This window comes from Pelecanus crispus, chromosome 6, assembly GCF_030463565.1.
Source record: "Pelecanus crispus isolate bPelCri1 chromosome 6, bPelCri1.pri, whole genome shotgun sequence".
In the NCBI taxonomy this organism is placed as follows: domain Eukaryota; kingdom Metazoa; phylum Chordata; class Aves; order Pelecaniformes; family Pelecanidae; genus Pelecanus; species Pelecanus crispus.
Window position 1 is genome coordinate 55,113,622 of NC_134648.1, and position 27,585 is coordinate 55,141,206.

At 35.8% G+C, this 27,585-nt stretch overlaps 1 protein-coding gene across 6 annotated transcripts in view; it reads right to left on the reverse strand.

Annotated features, from left to right (window-relative positions):
- The window catches only part of TTC7B (tetratricopeptide repeat domain 7B), a 146,327-nt gene that overhangs the window by 24,766 nt on the left and 93,976 nt on the right, over positions 1 to 27,585 (reverse strand). For 2 of the 6 annotated variants that reach the window (XM_075712048.1, XM_075712051.1), the window contains 5 exons: positions 26,509 to 26,625; positions 22,224 to 22,321; positions 16,619 to 16,669; positions 10,800 to 10,940; positions 4,915 to 5,117 (listed from right to left, as the gene is read on the reverse strand). In XM_075712048.1, coding sequence (XP_075568163.1) covers positions 4,915 to 5,117; positions 10,800 to 10,940; positions 16,619 to 16,669; positions 22,224 to 22,321; positions 26,509 to 26,625 — 610 coding nt within the window. Of the gene's footprint in view, positions 1 to 4,914; positions 5,118 to 10,799; positions 10,941 to 16,618; positions 16,670 to 18,467; positions 18,633 to 22,223; positions 22,322 to 26,508; positions 26,626 to 27,585 lie in introns of all 6 variants that reach the window. The other 4 variants (XM_075712050.1, XM_075712052.1, XM_075712046.1 and 1 more) reach the window with 3 other exon arrangements.

A 27,585-nucleotide genomic window follows, 5' to 3' on the forward strand; every position in this document is an offset into this window, starting at 1 on the left:
CTTGACAGGCTCATAAGCATACACTACCCATACGTACTGCCAGTCCTCTTTCTGGCAAAGTGTCTTTGGGTTGGAAAAAAAAAAAAAAAAAAAGAAGTCAATGTAGTTAGAAATAAATAAAAATGTATTTATAACTGAGGATAAGGCACACATAGTTAATCTAAGCCTTAAGAGATCTGACTTAGTTCTGCATAATTATAGGAAAATTTAACAGATATGTAATAGTGTGCTGTGGGGAATGTAATTCTTTAAAATAATGCTTTTTGAAAACTAATTTCTACATGAGTAATTTTGGATAAGTAATTTCTCCCTTTCTGTTTTAGTTTTCTACTCATAGAAGCTAAGCTACTAATAGGATTAACTGGCAAGTGCTATGATGAATTACTTAATATTCAAAAAATACTAGAGTCTTCTAGGATTATAATGATATACAGATGCTGGAAAAACTATTTCATGTCAAAGCTACATTTAGCTAAGAAATTTTCAGCCTGAGAGAGAATACACAGATTTGTTTCCTGGACAATGGGTTGAAATATTCATTGCCATTTCAGGCATTACTGAATGATGGTGCATTTCAGGACTTTTCAGACGTCAGCAGTAAGGGCTACTTTCCACAACAGCACTCTGACTGCAGGAGATAAAAGACTGTTTATTCTTTTTTCACAGGGGAGGAAAACAATGACAAAAGCAGGAAAGGCAGCAATAATGCAGAAATCTGGAGGTGATGATAAAGGGTAGGGAGAATAGAGAAAGTTGTTCAAATAAATCCATTCTGGCCAAAATCAGGCAGGTGACAACCAAGTATATATGACAATCAATTGAAGAGCGAATCATCATTTTTCAATTTAGTAATTAAAGAAAACTTTTAATTTCATTGGGTGTGATAAAAAGCTGTTTGAAATACAGAAAACAAAGACTAAGTGTTTCAAACATTTAGAACACAACTTTGCGTTGTTTTCCTCGAGTGCACTACACAACCCTTAAAACCAAGAAAGGACAATGCATTTGTTCAAAAGTGCTGCTGCACTCTGTGAAGTAGACTTAATTGATACTGACACGTTCCTGCTTCACTCTTGACATCTTGCGAGCAAAGCTAGCCAAATAGCAAACTGGTATAACCCCTGGCTTGGAGAAAATTTCGGTTAGCGACAAACGGTAAAAAATAGCACCTGAGAACAAGGCAGATCTTAAAAGGAGAATTGCTTAACAGAATACAGTGAATGAATGTATGGATTTAAACATTAACTGTATGAGGAATAATTTAGTTGCACAAGCAACTAAAGAGAATTTTAACAGCATTTCTCTTTGAAAGAGCTAGTTTTGTTGTTCAGCTAATTTAATTAATAAAACCCCCAAGATTTTAGAAGGGACTGAAATAGCAGTGAGCATGCACACAAACACACTGCCCCCTGCAGCCAGGTCTCTGTTAGAATATCTCACATTATACGTAATGTAACAGTATAACCCAATCAGTTCTATTTCCCAAGAAGTTTAATTAAGCAGAATACAGCTAAACAAACTGTCATTTATTCGTGGATCAAGCCCCCACCATTTGGTGTCACATTGTCTTATGCATTTCATTGCTAAGGCAAATACAGCAAGAGTTAACCTCACCCTCCAAACCCTCCCATTTATCATTATCATTTTGTTGGTGAACAAATCACCAACATCTCCATCACCAATCATCTTCCATCACTCTTAACTGCTCCAATTTTCCCACCATCGCCAAGTCCTCCTGTTTTTCATTTTAGTGAATCTTTAAAGCAGGATTACATCAGTGAAGACCTTAGAGACAGCAGCATAATTAATAATGACTTGTTTCTTTAAAAATTGTAATTTTAGACAAGTATAGTCTTTTAACAGATCATACCAGCCAATAAAAGGTAACTGCATTCAGGTAATACATTAGATTTCTGCAAAGTGCATGTCTTTGTGGTCACATTAACAGAATATGGAGTCTGAACTTGAGACAAATGCAAGAGTCTTTATATAGAAACTCCAAAGCACAGGACATGCAGCAGCTCACAGGAAGAAGCACATCAGTTCTCAAGCCACAAGACTAAACTTTCTAGTCTTTCTTCACACACTTCTTCAGTAAGTTAGACTAGTACCGTTGTTCTGTGTAGAAACAGTAGTTTATATTCAGGAATAAGTACTTACAGAGAGTTATGGTGAAAAAGTTGTACTGAAAAATAGTAAAGCTTCAAAGTTTAATTTTTCATCCTTCTAACCAGAGTGATGAATCATCATTAAAAGAATGGATTATAAAAGGAGAAATCTTGCCTATTCCCAACAGGCCATTCTTGTTCATACAAATATAAACAAACATTTTATTTAGTTTTTGTTCTTCTCTGGACAACTACAAATAATATCTCAAATCAAAGATCCAGATTTCTAAACCACTAGCATCAGGATATTTTACTGAGTGTCAGATGTCACTCATTCTAAAATTTTAATTAAAAGAAAGAAATTCTTCAAAACTGATTTCAGGTTCAACTCTTTCAAGTAATTTTACTTGGAGGGGCAGGGCTGGATATGTATGCTACATGCTAGAACTTGTGCCATCCTTACCTCTTACTTCCTTTTTGTTGCATTTTATATATAAAGTTATTATGATCTATACTTGGTATTTTCTGAAAAAAAGAAATTCACCGCAGCTTATTAAATAAATCTAAGCTCTAAGGTAACTGTTCTGTTGAAACAGTAGCATTTTATATTGCTTTCTAAGCATTGCTAGAAAGCCATCTCAAATAATTTTAAAATATCAAATTAATCACAGAAAATAAGTATTTTTTCACAGAACTTTAGTTCATAAACTGATTGTCAGCTTAGAATTGTGAATACAAATATTACAAGTTAATGTTTCACTGTTGTTACAGAGGCTGATACCTCCACAGTGCTGTTGCTATAGCTCCCCTGAGATCATATCTCTTTATAATAAACAGGTAAATCATAGAATTGTTTAGGTGGGAAAAGACCTTTAAGATCATCCAGTCCAACTGTTAAGCTAACACTACCAAGCCCACCACTAAACCACGTCCCTAAGCGCCACATCTACACGTCTTTTAAATACTTCCAGGGATGGGGACTCAACCACCTCTCTGGGCAGCCTGTTCCAATGCTTGACAACCCTTTCCATGAAGAAATTTTTCCTAATATCCAATCTAAACCTCCCCTGGTGCAACTTGAGGCCATTTCCTCTCATTCTATCACTTGTTACTTGGGAGAAGAGACCAACACCCACCTCACTACACCCTCCTTTCAGGTAGCTGTAGAGAGCGATAAGGTCTCCCCTCAGCCTCCTCTTCTCCAGGCTAAACAGCCCCAGTTCCCTCAGCCGCTCCTCATAAGGCCTGTGCTCCAGACCCTTCACCAGCCTTGTTGCCCTTCTTTGGACACGCTCCAGCACCTCAATGTCTTTCTTGTATTGAGGGGCCCAAAACTGGACACAGTATTCCAGGTGCGGCCTCACCAGTGCCCAGTACAGGGGCAAACATACAATATACACAAACTGTTGAGAGGTACAGATATTCATCTATACACACAGGCAAGAGTGTGTTTAGTGCAAGCTTCCTCCTCAAAATACTTTTTACAATAGTCAAAAGAACAAGAAGGATACAGAATCTTGTACTTTGCCCCCACATGGAATTACATAGACAAGTATTTTTATAGCATACATCTTTAATATTTGTATTTAAGCAGCATAAATCTACTCAAAACAACATCTTAGTACAAAAAAGGTCTACAGTAATAGAGAAAGCTTTTAAAAACAAAATTTTAAATCATAATAATGCTTAAAAAGGACTGGCCAATCCAATGAAAGGAATAGTTATCCTCCAGCTTGCATTCAAACTGAAAAGTTCATAAAAAGGGAACCTGGATTGGAAGCACGGTATTTTTCCTCTCACATGCCTCTTAAGACAGCTAATTTCTCAGTCATTCTGAAGAGCATTGTGTGTTTATAGACTATTTATTCAAAGGTGGATTCAGAGGAGGGGCAAAAAGATACCCAGAAAAACATGAGCTTTCATTTTCACTGAGCTGCACTGCTTTAGGGCAACTGCCTGCTTCTTCAGAAGAAGGAACCTTTTGGCATTTGTCAGTAGGCTCAAATATCTTGAAATGCTGAAAAAGAGCAACAAAAAGCTTTCCCTGTGCTGCCTTCCTATCTGATCTTTTGTCTCATATGTTCCCCTCAGGGATGCATAAGAAATTTCTCTGAATAATTCATAAGCACCTAGGCAGAAACCAGCTTCTACTTCTGAACAAAAGGATTGGGTAAGAAGCTGACTGCAGCTGTTCTACTCTGTTCTATCTGGAATAAAACTGGATTAGAAAAAGAAAGTAATTTTCCTAACACAGTAAGCACAGATATATACATGTATGTGTATAAGAAGTCTATAAACAAACATGCATTTATGCTGGGGAAGGCACCTTTGTACTTAAAGTTACACATTCCTTTGAGGGCAAGACTGATTCTCTACCTTTCAAAAAATCCAAGAAATCACATAGCATGAAGGTAATCAATCAACATGTAGAACTCAGCTTTTAGTTTGGAATTAGATAGTAGAATGACTGGTCTTTCCTCTAGACTACAGTATCCAACTCTTCTCTTACCATGAGCCACCTTTATTTCCCAACAGCACTGAATATTAGGCAGATGCAAATGACTTCTTTTTCTCCAGTCTCTGTTAGGACTGCAATAGTCTTATTGCCTGCAGATCCTTTTTATGTCCCAACACACAGAGAAGAGAGACTAAAAAGCCAGAAAAGACCGTTTCCAAAGCTATTTTGCTAGTAAGAATATAGATCCAAAACTCATAAGCCATGGGTTACCCACACCAAGTTAAGATTTCACAATACAGTATCGTAAGTTGAGACAAAGGCACTTACAAACATGGACTCAAGACTCACCAGCCTCTGCATGCTTTTCACATGGGTAGGGCTAATAGATAAGGCCTCTTCATACCAGCGTTTGGCTTCATCAATATTTCCACGAAGTTCAGCCACCTGACCTCTCATGTAGAGAACATAGTGCGACATCGGAAAGAGATTGGCTGCCTCCTGGGTACACGCTGTGGCCTCAGCAGGCTTCCCAATTCCTATGTAGACTTCAGCTGTGGAAGGAATGTAAGGACCAATGAATGATTCTTGCTTCATCATACCATGACTAGATGTTGTCACATGTGCTGTATTTGTAAATAGTTTCATTCTAAGCAAAGGCTATTTTCCTCAAAAAAATTCTACAGCTTAAGAGAAATTATTACATAAATTATTCTAAACGAATTATTCTTTTAGGAAAGTTACTTTTCTAAATGTAACAGGAGTTTGAACCTCTAAATGGCTGTTTTAAACACCAGAAAACTCTTTATAGTTTGTTATTTTTAACTGGTCTGGGATTTTTTCATTTTAGTTTTATTTTTAAGACATGAGCATGCCCATATTCCAGTACTATTTAAGAACAGAAAACCCAACACAAAACAGCACACAGAGATCCTGACAGCAGGTAAGAGAACACAACTAATTACAGGGTTTTCTGAATTTTACATGTCGGCCGTTAAGGAAGCAGTAGCAATTGCTCCAGCTACCAATCACTAAATGGCAGGCCTGGTTCTAAGTTTCCTACTTCAGAGCATTTTAAAAGAAATATAATGTTACTTGATATGAAAAGTTTCCCAGTTAAATTAGAACATGTGAAATGCTTAATCAGCATTCTGATTTGACAAAATTCATTCATATTTCCAAGCATTTTATCTAAGATATCCTCCAGAAGCTGAGACCATTTAACTCTGCAGCTTTTTTTTTTTTAAAAAAAAAAGCTATATTTAATTTAACATAAATCACTCCTGATGAAAGCAGTTGAGTAGCCTGACACACACTTGTGTAAATCAGATTGACTACAGGGGAAAAAAAGGGTTCATTCGGTAAGTGATGAACAACTAACAATAGAAGTATTTGCCTTCAAGAGCTCTTATGACACTCTTCAACACTGCTATTTCACTACCTTGCTGGATTACCTTAATCTCTTGGAGAAGGAGTGGGAGAAGAGAGGAATAGAGAAATAGTGAGTGCAAGAAAAAGATATTAAAGGTTCTGGGTTGGGTTATCTAGTTCTTTTATGTTGGTATAGACCCTAGAAAAATTGAACCTCAAAGTAATTGTTTAACTGCATTCTATTGAATCACACTGTACAAGAGGCTTATAGATTAAGGTTTAAATCAAAAATGCTCCATCAAAACAGCAAAAGTGCTCTATCGCTGTTCAAGACATGCTTCAAGACATGTACAGTACAGGCCACCCATCTTGTTTAAAGCCTCTCAGATCATGATCTCATACTACAATAGCGGATTTGGGATTATGTCTAAAACCTGAATGGGACTGATGTTTGAGTGCATTTAAAGGAGCTTTCTTCTGAGATAGTTGCATCAAACAGACTGAATAGTATCCCTAACTAGTCAACTTCAGTACAGCAGAGTGTATAAACCTTAATTTACAGGTGATGCCTGCTATGAATATTCATAATTATTTTCATCAAAATCAATTTATAACAATGACTACCAAAACCTGGACTTTCAGTAGCAATTGGTGAGTAAGCACAGTTTAAGGGTCCTACTCATTTTCTATTTTTTTAACCAATTTTTGTAGGGTTGCTGGAGTAAATTATTTTCTTCCTCTGAGACCTGATCCAATTGAACAGACTTTTCTTTACCGTAAGAGCATTATTTTGCTCCTCAGTTGACTCAGTGATTTCACAGAACACATTCTACCTAATGTAAATAGTATGTCCATGTGGATGTTTGGATTAATGTTGTATAATTTTAGAAACTAATGAAATGCTTTTTGATGGAAAAACGTCTCACCCACATGAAGAACTAACACATGAAATTGCAGATCTAGCAACGCCTTTTTTTCCCCTAATCCTAAAAGAACCACCTCACAGTCAGAGATGGTACTGTATAACTGAAGAATAGCAAACCTGGAAGATAATGAAGGGATAAAATTTTGAAATCAAAATCTAAATTTGGGAGAAATTAAATTTTTCTAGAATTTTGCTCTTAGTAAATGTTGGTAGAACAAGTTGTAGTCATAGTTTGAGAGCTGGACATACAGCATAAAATGTGAATTGTACTGAGAGCTGAGAGGTTTTTTTTAAAAAAAAAAACTAAAATATTTTGGAAAAGCTTTGGGTACTTTATTCTTGAGTGCTTTTCTAAAAGCTACATGGTCAATATTACTATGCGAGAAACAAAATTTTAGTGAGTATAAAATACTCTACATTATTTAAATGCTAACCATTTGAGCTCCTCTGGCTTTACTGTCTCTTCTCCAGCATCATCAGACTTGAAACACAGTTTTACATACACACTCCCAAGTTGCTTGGTGAAAAGACACTTAGGAAAAATATAAGTTACACAGACTGTAAAAGGTACTAAGTAAAAGCTATAACTATTAGCAAATAATATGCAGAAACTAAGAATGACTTAAGTAGGTGATTATCTGCTACCACAATAATTCTAAACTGAAGAATAAGCAGAGATCGGCTAATTTAACAGACTGCAGTTGAAATTCTGTATTCCTTGAGGGGAAACAAGTATGGTAGCAATGGCTTTTAACACTGGCCAATAGAGGCTGCAATACTACTTATAAATTAGTTTATGTTACTGTAAGAGATACTAAATCTTGCTGTCCTGCTTACTAACTGCAGCAGAGAAACTTGACAGTTATTAACAGACCTTCCTAAAAGTATTAAATGTAAACAAAATAATTCCTTTACGTTTAATGTTATTATAGAGTTATTTTAAAAGTAACTTCTCTTTTTCTCTACCAGAAGTTATGCCACCCCAACAGAATATACAGTGGGCTTTTTGAAAAACTATGAAGGAATGAATAGAAGGTTGAACTTGGGGCTAAGTGTTAAGCATGAAAGTTAATTCAAGAAATTTCTGAAAATGAAGGAGAGCCATTCATTCTGAGATGATGACTTCAAACTGAATAAAAATGTTAAAAACCAACATGGCAAATTCAAATAAATCAGTTGTGGAAAACCGACAAGTGCCAGCAGACTTTGTAGGAAAATCTCAGAGAGAAGCAGCAATTTGAAGAGAAAGCTGGTGCCAAGTCTGATGTGCTCATCTCAATGTCTCCATCTAGAGAATGCCAAGAATGCCTTCTGGCTCAAACCCTTCCAATGCTTACACTTGCATTTTACTGAGAAATCAATCTATTTTCCAATCAATCCACATAGCAGTATTGAGTTCAGTCTTGATGGATTTCTCAAAGGACCACCACAGTCATGGATCATTTAGGGACAGGTCTGTTTTTTATTAGTGAGTTACTGGAGAATGTACTAATTGCAAATGTCATTTTGTTTCACATTTAAAATAAGCCTGATCTTCCAGCTTCACACTGAATGCACAGAAGTGAAAGGCTGAAATAGTCCATTAATAAACACAAAATCAAAAATTAAAAGCCAGTTACTGTGTGCAAAATCAACTTCTTTGGACTAAATGCCGTGCCCATTTACACTAATGACAGCTGGAATGATGCTGTATACCCATAAGGACGAGCATTTTCTCTCTTTTTCACATCATACATATTAGTTTGGGTAAATATATTCCACTAAGTTTTGCATGTATTAGAACTTATTTACGTAACTTTTCCATCTCTATAATCTAACAGGAAGAATAATTCTCAATTTTTGTATGTTAAGATTTAAAGCCTGGTAAAGATTCTACCCCCGACCCACTAAGAAGTAAAACACTTCACAACCATACAGGGAGTTAAACAGTTAAATGTGGCATGAGTCTCAAAAAGGAAACAATTTCCCAGTGGTAAATCTTCATTTTTATTTAAAGAGCATGTGCTGTGAGGCTTTAAGTAATTTTATCGCTGTTTTCTACGCAAGTAACCCATATATACCGATGAAGATACCTTCCAGAATATCTGCTTTGTATTGTGCTTCTGAGAGAAAACTTTATTCTGAATGTTCCTACAGTAAAGAGCCTTTCTCGAGGCTCCGGGCATTTACTGTAGCAGGACAAGTAGCTGAATAGCAGGATACCTAAACACTCTGAAATGCAGCACAAATCACCAGCCTGAAGTATCAAGAACAGGATCATTCTGCAGTAGAGAGGAAGTAGACTTCAGGTTGCAGTACCTTCTCTGAAAGCAGCCAGAAGCTCTCTTTCATCTCTTGTTTTGTTCTTTCATTGCTCCCCATACACAAAGAGTCAGAGCACTCTTCCAACTTTGTTTCGTCCTTCCCCTGGATCTTTAACACTTTAGTTCATGCTCCAACCCAGCTCTCTCCTACTTCCCACCCATACTTCCTTCTGCTGGGAATCAAGAATATGGCCTACAGACCACACTTGCTGAGATAGGCATTTTTAAGAGTGGAAAGTGGACTGCGCAGCAGATTGCAGCAGCAGACCACCAACATGTATGCAAACTTAAGTTGTGAATTAAAAAGGAATCAGCAAAAAGTGTCCAGACCCCTCCTTTGTGGGCAAAACAGTAGCAGGCACCTGCATGGACTGGATAAGCAGCATAGGACATGACCAACAAAAATTAAAACCCAGAAAATAAGCAGTGGAACAAGCTGTCACAGAAGGTTAAGAAATTATCAGCATTACAGATGCTTAAGAGTTAACTGTAGATGGCTGTCTGTGATGGTTTATAGATATTTAAAATCAATGATGCAATGATGCAGGGCAGGTGACTACACTATGCCCTGGTGGACCTTGCCTTGTTCTAATCTGTGTTGTTTTCGTGGAGCCCTTCCACCCCCAAATCCGATCACTATTATTAGTCACTATCATTGCTCTTTCTTTCCAATCTTCTGGGCTTTTTCTCTAAAACACTAATTAATAATTGGGAGCCATTGCCCCAAAATGACTTTCACACAATAAACCTGTTAATGCAAAACAGGTAAAGTAAAATGCTAAGAAATACAGCACTGTTTTGTTGAATGTAAATATGAAAAAGAAAAAAAATTATGTCACTGAAAAATGCTCAAGTCTGAGAGCAGACCAAAGCAGAACAATTGCTGACTGGTTTCTAAATTACACCTTTCTGATGCAAGTACTAATAAAAACAATTGCAGGGTATACATTTTTACCTGTGTAAAAATACACTGGATCATCATTTTCTGGTTAAAATTTTATGTAACAGCCACTTGTGATACTGCATTTAGCTTGAGGCTTGAAGCAGCATAACAATACTAAATCCACTCAAGATGACTCCACATTTAGAAAAACAGTCCTGGATCTTTTACATTAATGAAGCTAGAAGGAAGAGAACTGAATGAGTGCTCATTATCACAGCTGCAAGGGACATGTTGCTCAATAGTACTACTACCCTTTTTTTCCCCACATATGCAGAGTTATTTATTTTCAATAAAGCTTTTCTAGTTGCAGGAACCTTATTCAATAATCTTACAAACATCTTTTTCCAACCAATGGAATTAGGGCAAATACTGAGATAATCAAGGTACTTCAGAAACTAAATTCTTCATGGATAAGGGAGAGAGTGTTACCTTTGTTCTACAGAAGATATGACTCCACTGATAACAACTGCATTATACAACTACTGCCTTATCTTACATAAATGATCTTACACACAAGCAACTCTAATGTGTTTTTTTTTTCTTGACTTGCTTCAGTGCCACACACGTACCTGGAAGAAGTTTGATCTGATAAGTGATAACAGATTCTGAATGAAACCAAAAGATTTTTGCAAGTCCTTAGGTTAGCAAGAAAGGGGAGGGGAAAGAACAAGAAAGAAATTTACTTTCACTGTACCTGCATGAAGCCATATTTGAGCCAGAGTCATCCAAGGATGCAGGGGACCTTGTTTAGGGGCACTGCTTTGTAGAGATGAAGCAACCTCAGACAGTGCTTGCTCCACTCTGGAAGCTGCTATTGATGTGGCATGGACTGAACCTGTAGAAGTAATAAAACAATTACCATCCTAGAAAGAATGAAGGACACACACATTGCATAAAACATTTAATCCGTAACCCTTTTCATAAGAGGTTCTACCCCAAACTCCTCAAGATTTAATTTACATGTACCATTTTGGAGAAGTTTTTTGAAATGTCAGGTTAATTTTCCTTGTTATGAAAGCTTTTATACTTGTCTGAAAAACTACATAAAAACACACTGAACATTGGTAACTACACCTGACACATTTTTGGGTTGCTACTATGAATACTCTCTGTTAAACTCAACACCTCTTTTCTGGCAATGTACGATCCAAAAAAAGGTTTGTGATGGTATCGTACACTGTAATCTTCAGGTTGCTGCATGCACTTTGATGTTAGTAATTGCTATGTCTTTCCATAGAGCGCAATTAGAGGACTATTTTTGTACTGTCTTAACAGTGCAAAAAATACAACTAAATTATACAAGATGATCACAACATACCCCATCACAAATACACAATTAGACTGTACTGAATGTAAACCTTAGCTAATCAAGAAGGCTGAGTTAAAACGCCTTGTGGCAAAAAAGTCCCTGTGTAAAGAACATTCCCAAAGCATACTATGTAAAGGATAATTCTTGTAAAATGAAGGATTTACAAGTGAGATCAGAACCTCATTGGCAAAAAATACCCTTTTGAAAGTACTGGAAATAAAAAAGCCTCTATGACTAGAGAATATCTAATGGCAATAAAAAAGCTTCTATGACTAGAGAATATCTAATGGCAACTGTACTTTGGATAGCCAATTACTGACAGCGTATTTAGTCATGATTTTTTTCTTTTAAATCAAGACCATGAATATTTTAAGCTACACTCCTTCTTGTCACCTAAGCTTCAACGTATCTCTAGTTGTTTCACAATTACAAATTACGAAATCTCAGACTGAGTAGGCCTGATTAATAAATAAGGGAAGTGAAATATTCCATATTGGATCAGATGAGAAGTCTTCTAAGCCCATAAGCATATCTGTAATGGTCATCAATGGCAGGTACCACAAAAGAAAGTATTGAATCCTGCACACGTTGAACTGCACCCCACAAGCTCATCCTCATCACTAGGAGTTAATAAATAAATGAAACCTTCGCTCTCAATATCACAGGTTTTCTAAGAGTTTTGACAAGAAGGGATTTGCCACATAAAACATACATTCTTTAGTGGGACAGGATAAATCAGCAAACCAGAAAAGCAGAAGAAATTCCTAGTACACAGATCAGTGGGAAGAGGAAGTTTGTCTGAAAGTGTGCATCATGTTTCCCTTAACTGACAGAAATGAGGGAAAAGCAGTGCAGGACATAATTAGCATTTCATATGTCATTATGAACAAGGAATTGCCCTGAAGATCTGAAACAGTATCCAGCTGTGGAGTTTGCTTTCCTTTACTGGCTGATGAAACAACTCAAACTCCAGCCTGCAGAGTTGAACATTCACTAAAGTTTTTTCTGTCTTATCTTTAAGGCTTAACTTCTTAGGAAATATAAAAGGGAAGTTTAAGCAAGAAGCATGTGGAGCTTATTCCAAGAAAAATACAGCAAAGGTACCATAACTAAGCACTAGACACCAGTAATCCTTTTCTTGTCCGACATCCATTTCTGTAAATGCACGTCACTGCAGCCTGTCACTTGTTAGCCTTCCAAGGACTAATAGTGAAAGAGCCTCCTCATCTCTCCAGAATAATTTGTAAAGAAAAGGTGCGATTCACTGACGCAAAGGGTATAATCTAATCCCTTCCTTCTGAAAAGCAAGTATTCAATTCAGTATTAAAAAGGGCCTATATTTTCTATTATTTAAAGCAAGGACTCTGGCTGCTAGCCAGGCCACAAGTAATTTCATATAGAAAGTGTGCTGTTAGATTTTAAGCCTCTAGTACTTAACCGTAAAGCACATATGGTAATATATTATTAAAACTTTTTGTACATCAATTTCTGTATAAAAAAGAACTATACTGTGATAAAATTTTTATGAGTTGCAGAGCCACCTGTATTAAAGTTAAACCAGAGTGGATACTGGGTGCTTCCTATGGTAATTAACCCCTATCCTGGACTTCTGAGTGGCAGAAAAAAGAAAAAACTTAAAAAAAAAAAATCTTTCTAGAAATTTTTTTTCAAAGTGTTATTATTCAAATTGCTTATATTTCCTATTTAGGAAAAAGGTATCCCTTAACCTATTGCAGCAATTAGTGCCCTGAAGAAAACACACACACATACAAAGTAATAGTCTTCAAGTGTCCTTACTTCAATCAAACTACTAGAAAATAGTATCTTTCACTAAATTAACACAGTATAAAAACATATTCTAAATTAATCATGAATATTAACAATCTAAAATTCAACGTGGACTAAGTAACATACTGTTTTAGAAGCTCAGACTGCAGATTATTCAACATAATCAACTAAATTTAAGCTGCCTCTAAAAAATCCCAACTAAGTGGATTCTTGGGGTTTAAGTTTGAAGATCAATGCTAAGCAGCATACAAAGAAACTTGGTGTAATCTTCTGCAGGGCTGTTTGGAAATCCCAGCCTTTGAAATGCTTCACGCTTCAGTCTTATTTAAAATGTAGAGAACTTAAGGATGTTGCGAAACTGCACAAGAGCATTGGTAACTGGGCTTTTTTGTTTGCTTTTGTTTCTGTAAAAACCCTCCTTGCAGGGGCCATTAAGAGGGGTATCAAGGACAGGGCTATACAGTTTCCAAAAGGAGGAGGGATGACCTCTAGTACAGCCTTGCACAGCTAATCAGCACAGCCACTGTATCCTTTATCACACTTTTACATCTTTGCTATTATCTTTTTTATTTCTTTTTTTTTTTTTTTTTAAATAACAGTAGTCTTTTGATACTGCCCAATCAGGCATCTTTCAGGTATGTTGCACTCATGCTGATAGCTCTAGCCCATAAGCCCCTAAATACTTCTTTAGTATTGCCACAATTAACTGTCCTCGTGACTCATTTCTGGTTCCTTCTGTAAAAACACAATTAGCAGGCTTTCATTTTGCAGACAACTAAAGATTGTTTAAAGATCCTGTGCACTAAAAAGCTTTTTCCGACCTTCCTCCAAATTTTATTCAACCCTTTTCTTACTAGAACTAACTACCTTATCTGAACTATTCTAACCCGCAGTGCCCAGATTCAGATCTTTATAGTCATATTACAGTTGTAATATGTATAGTAATGTCAACTACAACTGGTAAAGATACACAGTGGTTTGTGAGAAACTGAGGGTAAAGAGTGGATCTTAAAGTCTGCTCGAGGCTTCACAGATCCTGTGTAGCCAATTACTTATTTGGTGGTTCCTTGTTGGTTTTGTCATAAGCTCTGCTCTCTCTTCCCAGCCTTATCTGTATTTTTCCTTCTTTGGTCCATGTTCAGTACCACCAGCCAAACACAAACATATCCTCACTTTCAGTGTTACAATTCACTCAGTTGTAGCTTCCCTCAAATGCTCAGATAGAGTAGCAGTAATTTCTGGTTTAAAATTTTACCATATATTTCATGCACACAAATATCCTTGCTCTTCCCAGACCACTTATAGACCTGTTGCTACAGTGTGACACTGAAGAATCAAGAAAAAATTCCCTCAAAATACCACAAGCAGCAAAGAGTGTTTATTTTGAAATATAAAAGCATGAGGTCTGGAAAAGTAATATATCACCAAAATGCATCCTGGCTACTCACTTTCATTTGTTTAGTTTTGCTCTGAAGCTTGTTTATATTAAAAAGGCCAAGTGCGAAACAGGGACTGTCTTTGCAAGACTTAGAATTCACTACTTAAATTACTTATTGATTAACATCTGGAATCACAATCACATTGCACACTGCAAAGTGTGACAGCAGGTCTTAATCATAACAAAATGTTTCTAAACCAAAAAGGTATAACCTCCCACTTGAGTGACCTAAAATTACATTTGTCCAGAACATACAGAGTTTCTATTCATCATACTAACATAGTACCTGCAACAACCATGATTATGTCAATGTTTTAATTCAATCTCAAATAGAAAAAAACTACCAACAGCCTCATACAAACACAATTTAACCAAGAAGTTAAGTCATCTCACAGAAACCTTTCTTTTCCAAGTCACACCCACAGTTCAACTTCTGTGAACAACAAAGTGTTCCATTTATTCTCTTCAGGCTTTTCTTAAGATAAATATTACAGAAGAGTCTACATGAAACCCATCTTTTAAATACCATTTATAAGTCACCCTATGTAAATAAGCATGTTATGACTTCTTCAGTTCTTTCCTCAGTCATTTCCTAATAAATTCTTCACAACATAGCCTAATGGACATGAACTAAGACATGGACTCTATCAGCACTTAGTTGGCATGCAGGCTTGGAGAAAAAAAAAATCACTTTGCTATGTACATCACTTTTTCCTTTTGAAAATGAGTAAAAGAATGGACTGTCATTTTTCATGAAACATGTTCATATCAACTGACAAAAACACTGTAACTGGATTTCTTTTTATACCATAAAAGATAGTATTACTAAACAGTTTTACATTCATCACATTTTCAATGTTTCAACATTTACATAAAGGAAAAAATGCTTTAACAGCAATGCTCATGCAGGAGAAAAGAGGAAAAATCCCATGACTTTCAACTTTACATGCACACAAAGCTGGCAGTAAGAACATTAGTGGTGTGACATACAGAGCACTCTGTGATAAAAAAAGCAATCGCATGATACAAAGAGGCAGTACCTTCTGCAGGACTAATACATCACTGAAGTGATGCATTTGATAAGATAGATTGGAAGATTTAGCCAAAATTAACAATTTTTCCTATGAAGTTCATTAAGTGCCTGAGACACCTTTCACAATCACTAATTAAATTACAAAGCTAGATTATCTTTTGGTACAAAGTTATGCATGGAGATATTAGTAGTCAGGTATGGACAGCATCATTCATAGAGCACCCCCTCAGCTCTTTGAAAAAGATTTTCCATGCTTAGTCACTGTCAGACATGCTATTTTACGTATCTTCTTACTTTTCTCTCCTCCACCAAATTGGTCTTCTGTACTACCTCATAAAAATCTATGAAAAAGTAAAGTAATCAATGAAAAAAATCCCATAATTTACTATTCAAGGCTCAACACAGCTTTATAATGTAACTGGTTAGAAAAAAAGAATGTTATTTCACATCCTGGTTAAAGCAGCAGTAATTTTTATTTAGCTTGTTTTCATAATTTCATTATTTTAAAGCGTACTCTTAAGAGATTTATTCTACAAGCACAATTTGTACCACGAGAGAAAGTAGTAGTTTATTATGACTCATGACAGCAGTTGCAATGTTGCATTCTGGACCAATGTACAGTAGTGGCATAAAATATTCTCTAATACAACATACTGGCAGCTGGCCATTACGTTATACGAGACCTTCCTAATATATCTTTATTTGCAGTCCTCTAGAAATGAATACTGCCTCTTTAATTATTAAATGCAAGTGTTAGTTGAGTGCATTCAGATCTCGTAAGATTACAGCCCTTGGGGTGACTGAATGGGCAAAGAGCATCAGCCTTGCTTTACACAGGATCAAACTTCCACTACTGATGGACAAAACATTTACATTTGGTGGTAAAGAAAAAGGTGATTTAAGTCCTTAAGAAATTAATAGAACTGCACAGTGAATACTACTTACAAACTGAAAAAAGGGAGTAAAAACCATGAAAGTAAGGATCTGATGGATTGCCTTTGAACAGATCAAACCGCAAATTAAAATCCAAAGAAAGAAGGAGAAAAAAAAAAATGATATATATAAAAACTGAGAACTCCAAGAAAGCCAGAGGATTTCTGATAATCTTCAAACTGTAAATCAGGTTTACCGGGTTTCAAAAGATAAAAAAATTAAATAAGAAGATTAGTGTTTACAATAAATATTTTCATAAAGCCTTTGCTACACCTCTAAAATCATGTTCCCGTTCCACAGAAATTGGAAGTCAAGTCAATAATACAAATTGCCTTTTGCTTCTTTTACTAGAAAAAAATTGAAGTGAACAAGATACAGAACATGAGATTTTCAGCCCTGGTAACTATACTAACATGCTATAAGCATCTAGGCAAACCTCTACTTACTCAAAGATAGAGAGCTTTAACTTTCATTAATTATTTACACTATACAAAGGACTCCAGTATCTGGGTTTTTTTCATGGTTCCACTACTTCTCATGCATATGGTGGAAGCTCCTTTCCCTGAGGATAGAGTAGCTTGGAAATGGAAAACTTGGGCTTTACATAATGGAATCCGTGCTTGGGCTTCCGCATTCTTTCAGTCTGCCTTCATTCTTGAGTGGGTTCTTATTAACTTGTAGCTCTGCAAAGAACAAGTAATTTAATGCTAACTTGGATGTACTGTTTATAGAGTAGGTCTGAGAAAATTCAACTCAACTCACCCAAACCTGTAATAGCAATCAATCAGCTATTCAAACGTTTCAAGACGAAAGTCAGTCTTCAACTAGTTAGACTCTGTAGGACACAGATTTCCTGGAGTCTAAATGAAGTGCTTTCCTTAACTTCTAGTTACAGGCTTACAGATGAGCTAGTGTTTTCAAAACTCTGGTCTTATGTCTGCTATTTTAACAAGTGAATTTTGCTAATACGCAAAGATTTATTTTCTACATTTTGTTAAGAATTAATAGCTTTGACATGATATCAGTTAAAGGCTAGGTGTCAAAAATGAATTTCTTAAGATTGGATTATAGTAAATGCAGTGACAAAAACAGCGCTATGCATAAAGCTATGAGTGAAGGACAGTTGAACAGAAATGAAAAGGAGTTAAAAAGAAATGGCTGGAAAACTATGTTGATTTTACCCTGCCGCCTGAAGTACTCTAGCAGCATTGCTGTACAGTTTGTATTCAAACAACATGGGGATTGATCTTACAGCATGTTTAAATTGGCATCATTTCAATGAACAGAACAGCTCTTGACTTGAAACAGCATAATGCTGATTTTCACTGCTCTAATACCTCTGAATCATTCCAATATGTCCTACCTACAATATGGAAATACAGAGTGATATTTAGGCAATTTCTTCCTTTAAGTGAATTTTCAGGGAAGGTTTTGGATGCAGTTAGCTAAGGCTTTCTGAAATTAAGTCATTAAAAACTGTTCAGATAAGAAGGAAATTCTGTGGAAAAGAGCCTTGTTAGGCAAAAGATGCCAGCAATGGAAATAATTTACAGCAGTAAATGCTACAAAGCAGTCTTGGCCAATAGCCTCTTTTAGCAAACACCTATCATTTTCTGTAACAGTCATGAGAACAGAGTATTAAATATGTCTGTAACTTTACCTCTTTTGGGATCAATAAAACAGTTTATTCTGATGAAACTCTTAAAACCGACTCAGTATTTAATGAAGTGCATCTGAAAGGCCAGATTTCACTGACACTGTTGAAACTTAAACTGTTTAAACACGTTTTATCAGTTATGAAGATTATCAGAAAAATACAGCACAAACTGACACGCCCATCAGGAATAGAAAACCAATTTACAGTGAGAAGGTGTACAGGGCTCAGGAACTTGGTCACAGTATGGAGAGGCTGCATGGGGCCAGACAAAGGTATCTGGTTTAGGATGAGGATGAGGAAGATGAGAAGATACAAACAGTTGGAGAGGAGATTCTGTTCTTGAGAGAGAAGATGAGGAAGTATCAGAGGCTAAAAAGCGAAACAAAGAGAATGATAAGGGTGTGGGGGGGCGGGAAAAAAAAAAGGTCCAAGAACAGGGTTTAATGGACTCATGGATGCCAAAAAATGCAGAGCATTTACTTCACCATTCAGTAAGATGGAAATGGATTCTACATAAAATAAATATCACTTCTTCTGAAAGCAACGTAAAAAAAAAAATACCCTGTAGTCATATGTACTGTCCTTCCATACTAAACTAGATTAAAAAAAACAAATTAAAGCTTTTTCCCTATGTTCTAATGCATAAATTTGTAATATATATTTAAGGGGAAATAAAGACCAAACTTTAAAACTCAGCTACTATTGTTTCTTCCTATGATAAACTCAGTGGACTGCAACCAATATATAACAAATTGAATAATCTGTTTTTAAAAATATTGACTGCAACTTACCTTAACCAAAATAGCCAAATGAGTCTCAAGTGATTTGCCTATGCATATCTTTGGATAGGAAATGTGCCTGCCTCCCTGTGAGACTTTACTTCAGTGATTGATTCAGCAAAACCTTTTTTTTCCCTCCATATTTATTTCCTTCATCGATATATACAAATATGGGTGCCTGCCACTCATGGCAAACCAGCTGAAATAGAATCATAGAATCGTTTAGGTTGGAAAAGACCTTTAAGATCATCCAGTCCAGCCATTAACCTACACTACCAAGTCCACACTAAACCAATCAAGAAGGCAAACTTAAAGTAGATTTGCCACAGTTATTGATCAGGGCATTAGAATGAACAGTCTAGTCTTGTAAATCCACAATATGCTCTTTTTATACTTCGCAGGTTACACAAATTTAAACTTCAATCATTTAATCATTTCTGATTATGGGATGGGTAAGATCTCTATATAAAACTGTTTTTTAAGACCTTTTTTTTTTTCCAAATTTCAACTTCTTAATTGATACATCTAAGAAAAAGAATGTTTTACACCAATTACACAGCTAGATATATTTTTTAAAAGGATTTTAAAATTCAAATTGCAAGTATATAAGACTTCAGATTTGAATTTTAGCTCTCATTTCTTGGTACTCAGATTGGCTGAGCTCAGACTAGACAGGCAAAGGGGATCATCATCATAGGTGGCAAGCAAAGTTAGGAAGGGGAAAATTTCCAAATGTTCATGTGTATACGCACACATAAATGTATACACATGGTAGCATTATATGGGATAAAGAGGAGGGGAGCAAACATTTCTGTCCTGCGAGGATTTTCTGCAGTACCTTTCCTGCATATCCCTATTTTAACATTTGTTTATTTATTTAAATGTCAAATTCTTTCTGCATTTCTAAACACTGGGGATCCACTGAATTTGCACATGAGCTCTTTCAGCCTATAAAGGTCTAACATCTTGACCATGTATTGTTTCTATCATCTACCTTTTGTGAACAATGTTTTTTTGACAGTCTGCTTAAAGTTTACTCACTCAAACACTATGAGAAGCCTGACTTCTCTTATTCTTCTAGTACCATAACCTCTTAATTCCTGCAAAATTTTTATATAATCTTCTGGATGAAGAATTTTGGACAAAACTTGGGGATGGAGCTTTTATATGTATACTACTCTATAGATAAGTAGATAGCAAAGCTCTAGTCCTTACCAGAATTTGAGTATTAGTACTGCAACAAGGTTTCTTCTGCTAAAAATAACAATTTAAAAAAACCAAAAAAAACCCCAATCCCAACTCCCCCAAAAAACAGACAAAAAAGACTGCCCCCAACCCATCCTCCACAATTACCTTTTATAAGAGGAATAATCAAAAAGCAACCCCATATTTTTAATTTCCTGTCCTCCTTGACAGTAGAGATAAGCTCTAACAATACAGCTGAAGTTCAGAAAAAAAGGTGAATTGCAACTTCTAGAAAAATCAGAACATATGTATAGATCCTGTTTTCCAATCAAGATATTGGCTGCAGGATTTGAATGTGGGGCAAGCTTCTTGAAAAGCTCACTGTTTTGGATGAGTGTCCATCTTTACTTAAAAGCGTTGAGGAATATGCAGTCTTTAAAAAGTACCAATTCATTATGCTCTCAAGTGTGGCAGACACAAAATAGGACACCCCAAAGGTGTAGATCAAGAGCTTGGTGTACCCATGGAGGAAAAAACAAACAAAACGCCACAACTAACCACAAAAAAACTCCCACAACACCCCCGCACAACAAACACTTTTTTGAAGGCATAAAATAAATTCTCTGTATCTATGTCTATATGTATATGAAAACTTTATAATCTAGTTATGTCCTTAAAATGAAACAATGAGCTAGACTAGAATATAGAATGATCCGTATAGAATGATATAATGGTATCTTATACATTTTAATTATATGAATACAAGAAGACAGAAAATTCCACATTAGGGGCAGCAAGCTAAATTATGCCATACTTCAGATCATATCATATTGCAATTCTTTGAAATCAGGTGACCTGATCTTTATGGTCAAAACTGTTTGCCACTACAGCAAGCACAGAACACTTTCTATTTACTTACATGATTTCAAAATTGAGTGAACATTCAATCCAACTTTAACTTTCAGAAGTTAAATATCATATCTAAATTGGATTTTTCTCTACTGCATAATTCTGATATTAAACAAAGAGACACATTACACATTTCAGTGTATCTTAATTTATGCGTGAGTGTATTCTAAGTCATAGGCTGGCAAACTTTCCTATAAGCTGTTTGTGTCAAAGTGTGATTAAGAAGAAATTCACATCTGAAAGGTGCCAGGGAAAGCATGCTACAGCTTTGAGATAAACCCCAGAAAACCGAAAACTCTCAATATTTAGAATGCAAATACATACTGTAAAGGTTTTTGGAACTAGCATCATCATGGTAATTCCTTCTGCAATTTTCACAGAATGCATGGCTCACCTGCTTTTTGGTTATATGACTTTTAAGGCATATCAATTTACATTGTGATAACTGAATATATCAAAATAGACAAATTACATAGTGTAAATATTTACTGACATGTAACAGTCTTAGCTTTTATGTAGTGCATCTGTGTACCACAATTTTTTTTATATATATATCAAAACATCACAGTATATATGATTAGTAATAAATAAATTTTGCTTATAATGTCAAAGCTATGTCTACATTAAGTCAACCTACCCATGTAATTATATTTTAATATCTATTAGAGATTTTAATGAATTTAATTAGAAATGATGACTTCCATTTTTTTGAGATTAAAAGTTTTCTGAAATTTTTCTGATCTACTTTTTAAAAAGAAAATATGTACAAATACCGAATTACCAGAAAAGCACAGGACTTTGGCAAATAGGCTAGTTCAGCATACCAATTTTTAGCCCTTGCATAAAAAAAATACGACTAAGCTCAGCAAAATTCATACTGTAGATATTTAAATTAACAGAGAATGTGGTCAGCAAGTACTTTACAAATAAAAAAGAAAAAATCTTATATTGCACAATGTCTATTTCGACTTATATGGCAACAGTGAAAACATTATTTCATTTTACAAAATAAACCAAAAAATCTAATGCAAAATCCAGCTATGGCCAGCCCATTTTACCTATTTTATTGTTCAAATGCAGTTCTTACCTGTTTCAGGATCACTGAAATCTGGTAATGTAATTGTGTTAAGCTGTCGTCTATCAGCAATAGCTCTGTCTAACAGGCTGCTCCCACGTCCGGAATCACTGTAATGAAGTACAGAACTTGTAAGCTATTAAAACATAAAATTATATACTGAGATACAAGTTGCTGCCCTCCTCCCACAAAGGTTCTTGCTATGAACAAATTTAGTACCAAGCACCGCTAACCACTCACAGTGCATTAAGCCAGCTGCTTTAAAACAGAATTAAGCCGAGCAAAACTAAATCCATATTTACTTCAGCAATTCTGTTTTACAATTAATTAATACAACCACGAAGGGAATACAGGCTTTTAATTTGATTCACAGATAACAGCTTTACAGAAAGGATTTATTGTACCTTAAACTTATATAGTACGAGGTACAGCTCTCACAGTAAACTGAGATGGCAGATGTAAGTTTGAAAATCCATGCTTTTCCCAGATTGAAGAGAAACACTAAGCTCAGGACTTTTTAGGTAAAGATGTTATAAAGATGCGATAACTACATTTCACATAAAAAGGCATCACTTTTATCTCTAGAGTTTTGGTTTTTCGTGGTTTTTTGGTTTGGTTGTGTTTTTTTTTTTAAATACACACAGACACACATACCTATTAACTGCCTGATGTTGAATTTGATCCTAATAGTGCAGTAGGAACATTCTGAACATTTCCAACACCTCAGGAGCCAAAGCACTAGCAGTGGTTTTCACTGATTGCTCCTGGGGACAAATGCACTTAATTTCTACATTAGTTGTAACTCAGTATCTGTCCCTCAGGCTTCTTGTTGATACACTTTCTGGAAAACAAATTGCTCCTAGAACTACTACTAGAGATTCAGCAGAAGAACAGGGACTGAAGAACTAAGTCCTGCTTCTCCTTAAGATGAGGCAAGTATTGAGACACATTGACAGAAAACTTTGAGAAAGCACATATGGGCACTCCTTCTTTAACATTCTGTGGTTAATACAGTAATTTCATTTTTAGGATTGGAATTCTGGTCCTATTCACTATCAATTAATACTTTTTTAAAAAGCTCATTTAAAAAAAAGCACCCCACAAACATAAAAATAATTAAGCTTTAAAGCAATTGGGCTGTTAGCCCACCTTAACAGAATGCAAACGTTTGTGTGATACTCAATGAAGAGAAAAAACTCCACAAAATTCCTAGCTTAAAGTAAACCTGAGAGACGTTAATCTAAACTGCAAGACTGGAATTCAGTACATCTTTCTATTTGCCTGAATTTTAAAATCCCCTCCTTCCAAATTTGGACTGAGAGAAGGGCAAAAATGCCTTTCAGCAACTCTTTATAGCTGCACACTTCAAAACCCAATGAAACAGCTTTCTCTCTTTGTACAGATGTTACTAAAATGGTATAAAGAAAATTCTGCATTACCCTAACATTACTGCATGACTGATTTCTTTATAAAATGATGCCATAGAAATCCACAGGAAACAGAAGGGAACTTTCTGGGACACACACTATCAGCGATAGTTGTTACATCAGTTGGTGCATATTTTCTGGTAACCGCTGCATTAATTACTTCCTCAATCCACAAGCAATAACATGCCAAATGTTGCTGACAAGGAGAACCAGGCTTAGCATAAGTATCTTCTAAGCACAACACTGGCATTGTGGTTTGTTCTGTTTTCCTAATGCAAACTAAAAACTGGAAAAGAATTGAACCATTTTCTAATGAACTTCAAGCAGCAGGCTGAAGATAAAAATTTAATCCTTCCAAGCCTTGCACCACAAAATAAGTTTTAAATTAATATTAACCATCTCATGAGGAACATGTTTGTATGCCAATGAAAGACAAAAGAAAATTGTTCTAAATCAGCTAAACAAAGGTAAGGCACAGTGTTGCATTTAGCCCTTACTTTGTGTGGTTTACCTAGTTACACATAATTTATTTTCATTATTAAAAGATTACTGAGGACACTGAACCCAAATTTACTCCATAAAATCTGATTAATTGCAAGAAGAAATATTCAACATAAAACACATCTTATAAAAACAGTGAGTTCTTATCTTATTGGGAAAATGATACATCAAAATTTGTTTTCAGTCTAAATCAGAAGAGAAAAAGATGTTTTAAATAAGCATAATGGATATTTAAAACTTTGAAAAACAGTATTTTAAAACAGTTTCAAATGATTAAAAGACTTTTTATTATTGGCTTAAAGAACTATTAAAAAAAAGCTTCAATTATTTATAGTGGGAGACATAATTTTCAAACAGTGCTTTTCAACAAAATGAAGTGTGTGTTGGAAAATTTAAGTTTTCACAACAATCCTGCATCATCGTTCTTCACTACATCTGGAGTGCACTTTGGTTAATAGAACTTCCCAATGACATGTCAGGTCTGAGTCATAACTGTTACCCCAGTCAGACAGACCTGGATCACCGTGATACAATACGAAGGTATTCAGCCCTTAAATTTCACACAGACCATTCAAAGAAAGGTTGCAGCTTGGTATCCGTATTCACTGTTCGATATAACTCTGAATGTGTGATTCGTGAAACCTGTCTCCTTCTATCATGACACTTATCCACAGCTACTGTCCATTCCATTCCTAATTTGATTTTGTTACCATAAACCAGAACTTCAAAAAAGCTTTAAATGTCAAAATAAAAAAGCAGTAAAAACTATCAGATGCAAAGTAGTCCTCCTTAATTTTTGCACTTAGATGTTCTTGAAGAGCAGTGACATGAGAGTTAGCAAACATTGCTGTTTGAAGCTGACACAGCCAAGAATAAGTTTTCAGTCACTGCTGATGTCCGAAGGAAGCATTGCTTAAAATGTATTTAACATGGCACAGTAGCTCTTAGCACAACAACAAAAACAAAAAAGTAATGACAAGCCATGATCAGAGCCCTGATCTGTGTAGAGGATGTAACAGCAGAGATGGAAGGTGAAAAGTTATGCTGGAGTACATGCAAAGCCTCACTGACATTAAGCTTCTGTAGAAATTGTAACTATTCTGCACAGCACAGCATTCTGACAATAAACTCTTAAACCCCCCTCCCCACACACACAACCAGCCAACTAAAATAAACCACCACCCACTAAGTTAGAAGAGACATTTTCTCCCAGGTCCCTGCTGCTAGTTCAGTGACTCGGAGTTGAAAATAACTCAGCTCAAACCTTTCTGGTTGCTGACACTTGCTTTCTATAAACCCCCCGAGTCCTGCTCCCTGCTCCACAGTGCAGTATCAGAGTCTCTCTCAATGCACTGTGACTGACTCGGGTCCCTTCCCAGGCTTTTCCTGCCACACCCTCCAAACTTTCCTGCTCTGAACTGCTCACTAGCTCCTTAAGGACAGAAGCAATTTTCCCTCTTTGGCCATTTGGCCAACTCTCTCAGTCTTTTTAGAGAGATGCATGTGTTTACATAACTGAGATCAAACAAAGTAAGAGCAAAAACCAAACAGAAAATGTTCATCATACTGCTATACAGGTATCTGATGCCACCTGGTACAAAGCTCTTCTGCTGCAGCATCTCTTCTCCAGAAACTGTCAACCCTTCAAACAACCAGACAGCAGGAAGTTCTGCTTGTCCTCCAGGTACTTGAAAAATGTGTTGAACAGTACCCAGCATGGATTTCTGTAAAGTGGCCTTCCTGTTTATTTCACAGCTTATCTAAATATATATGGCAAAGGACCTTCACAGAAGCATTTTGGAAACCCAGATAGGACTATATCAATTTATGCAAGTACTTGCTAATGCCTTTGAAGAACCTAAATAGGTTCATAAGCAAGACCTTCCTTTAAAAAAAAAGCCATGCTGACTTTGCAAGCACATCATATTTATCCATGTGACCTCTGGTGTTTCTAAAGTCTTAATTAACATCTAGTCCTCCTTCATTTCATCTAGTGAAAGTCCTTGCACTAAATTTCCACTATAGCAATCTCTCCACTAGCCAATATAAAAGGCTCTATAGCCCAGATCAGGGAAAAAATCAAGACAATACCAGTACACTGAGCCCCATCAAGGAGAATGGCAGAGTTACCCAATCTCTGTAATCACTGCAGGTTTTATTAGCTTTGGCATATCTTACTTCACAGAACTCTGAGTAGTTTCTGCATGTCCATCAACTGGTATCTTTGCACTTCAGTCTCCAGATTCCCAGAGGATTAGTTTGTTCATATGAAATATCAGACCAAGTAAAAGCAGGACTGCTGACCTAATATTGCCCTGAAAGTCTACTGAGCAAGGTATCAAGCAGCCTAGAATTCTACAGCATCTTACCTTGGGTTAGTGAGATTGTAGCAGGATTTCCAAATCTGGAGCATGTGTTTACAGGTAAGGAGTGCTTCATCTGGGCCTCTGCACAGGGACTCCAATTTGACTTTTGTAAACAGTAATCTAGTGAAAAGAGAAAGGAAATTAAAAGAGAAAGAAAAGAGATTCCAATTCAAGCAAAACATTTTTAAAGATAGCCAACATCACACCAAACTGGAGAAACAACTTCAAAGCCAGTGTTAATTTAAGTAATTGTTTCATGAAGTAATTACAATAAAGTCAAGTATCTAACGTCATCAAAGTAATGGTGCTTTTTACAAGATGGCCTTTTCAACTGGACAGAAACAATAATTGACAGGATTTTTAAAAATTTTTTTAAAAGTTAAGCAAGACAATACAGCTTAGTGAAATTAGCAGGACCACTAAAACCAGTACTTCACATGTTGAAGAGAAAAGAGACATCTTCACTAAAGAAAATCTTTACTACTTTTATGAAAAAGGAAAGTACTTTCCATTAACTGGGTTCAGATGATAGTTTTCTAACATATAAGTCACGAAAGAAAACAACTCAGTACTGATGCAACTTACTTCTCTATAATATCAACTTCTATTACAGGAAATGGAAGAGGCTATACTGAAAAAGATACCACTAGACCAGACAGATTCATGGGAGGTAGCCAGCATTGGTAAGGTCAACACGAAAATGTAGCTGCACTCTACATTATGTTGCCATCAGCAGGCACTAAAACTGATGTTTGACTTGAATTTTGAACATTTTGAACATTTACAAGTGACAAACCTGAAGAAAGCACATCATTCATCAAATATGCAGCAAACTATTCATAATGGAAGCAAAACGTTTGCTGGAAGCCACTATAAATTAATTCTGATTTCAAAGTTGATGTTTCTAATGGCAGCAAGACAAATAAAGTGCATAGCCTCATAAGATCACGACTGCATATTCCTTTTACATTCCATGTATCAGTAAAAGGTTCTCCACAGAGATTAACTTAGACACCTTCCTGGATAATTAAAGAATATAAAAAAAATAAAAGAATATAAATGCAATGTGACAATACAGGA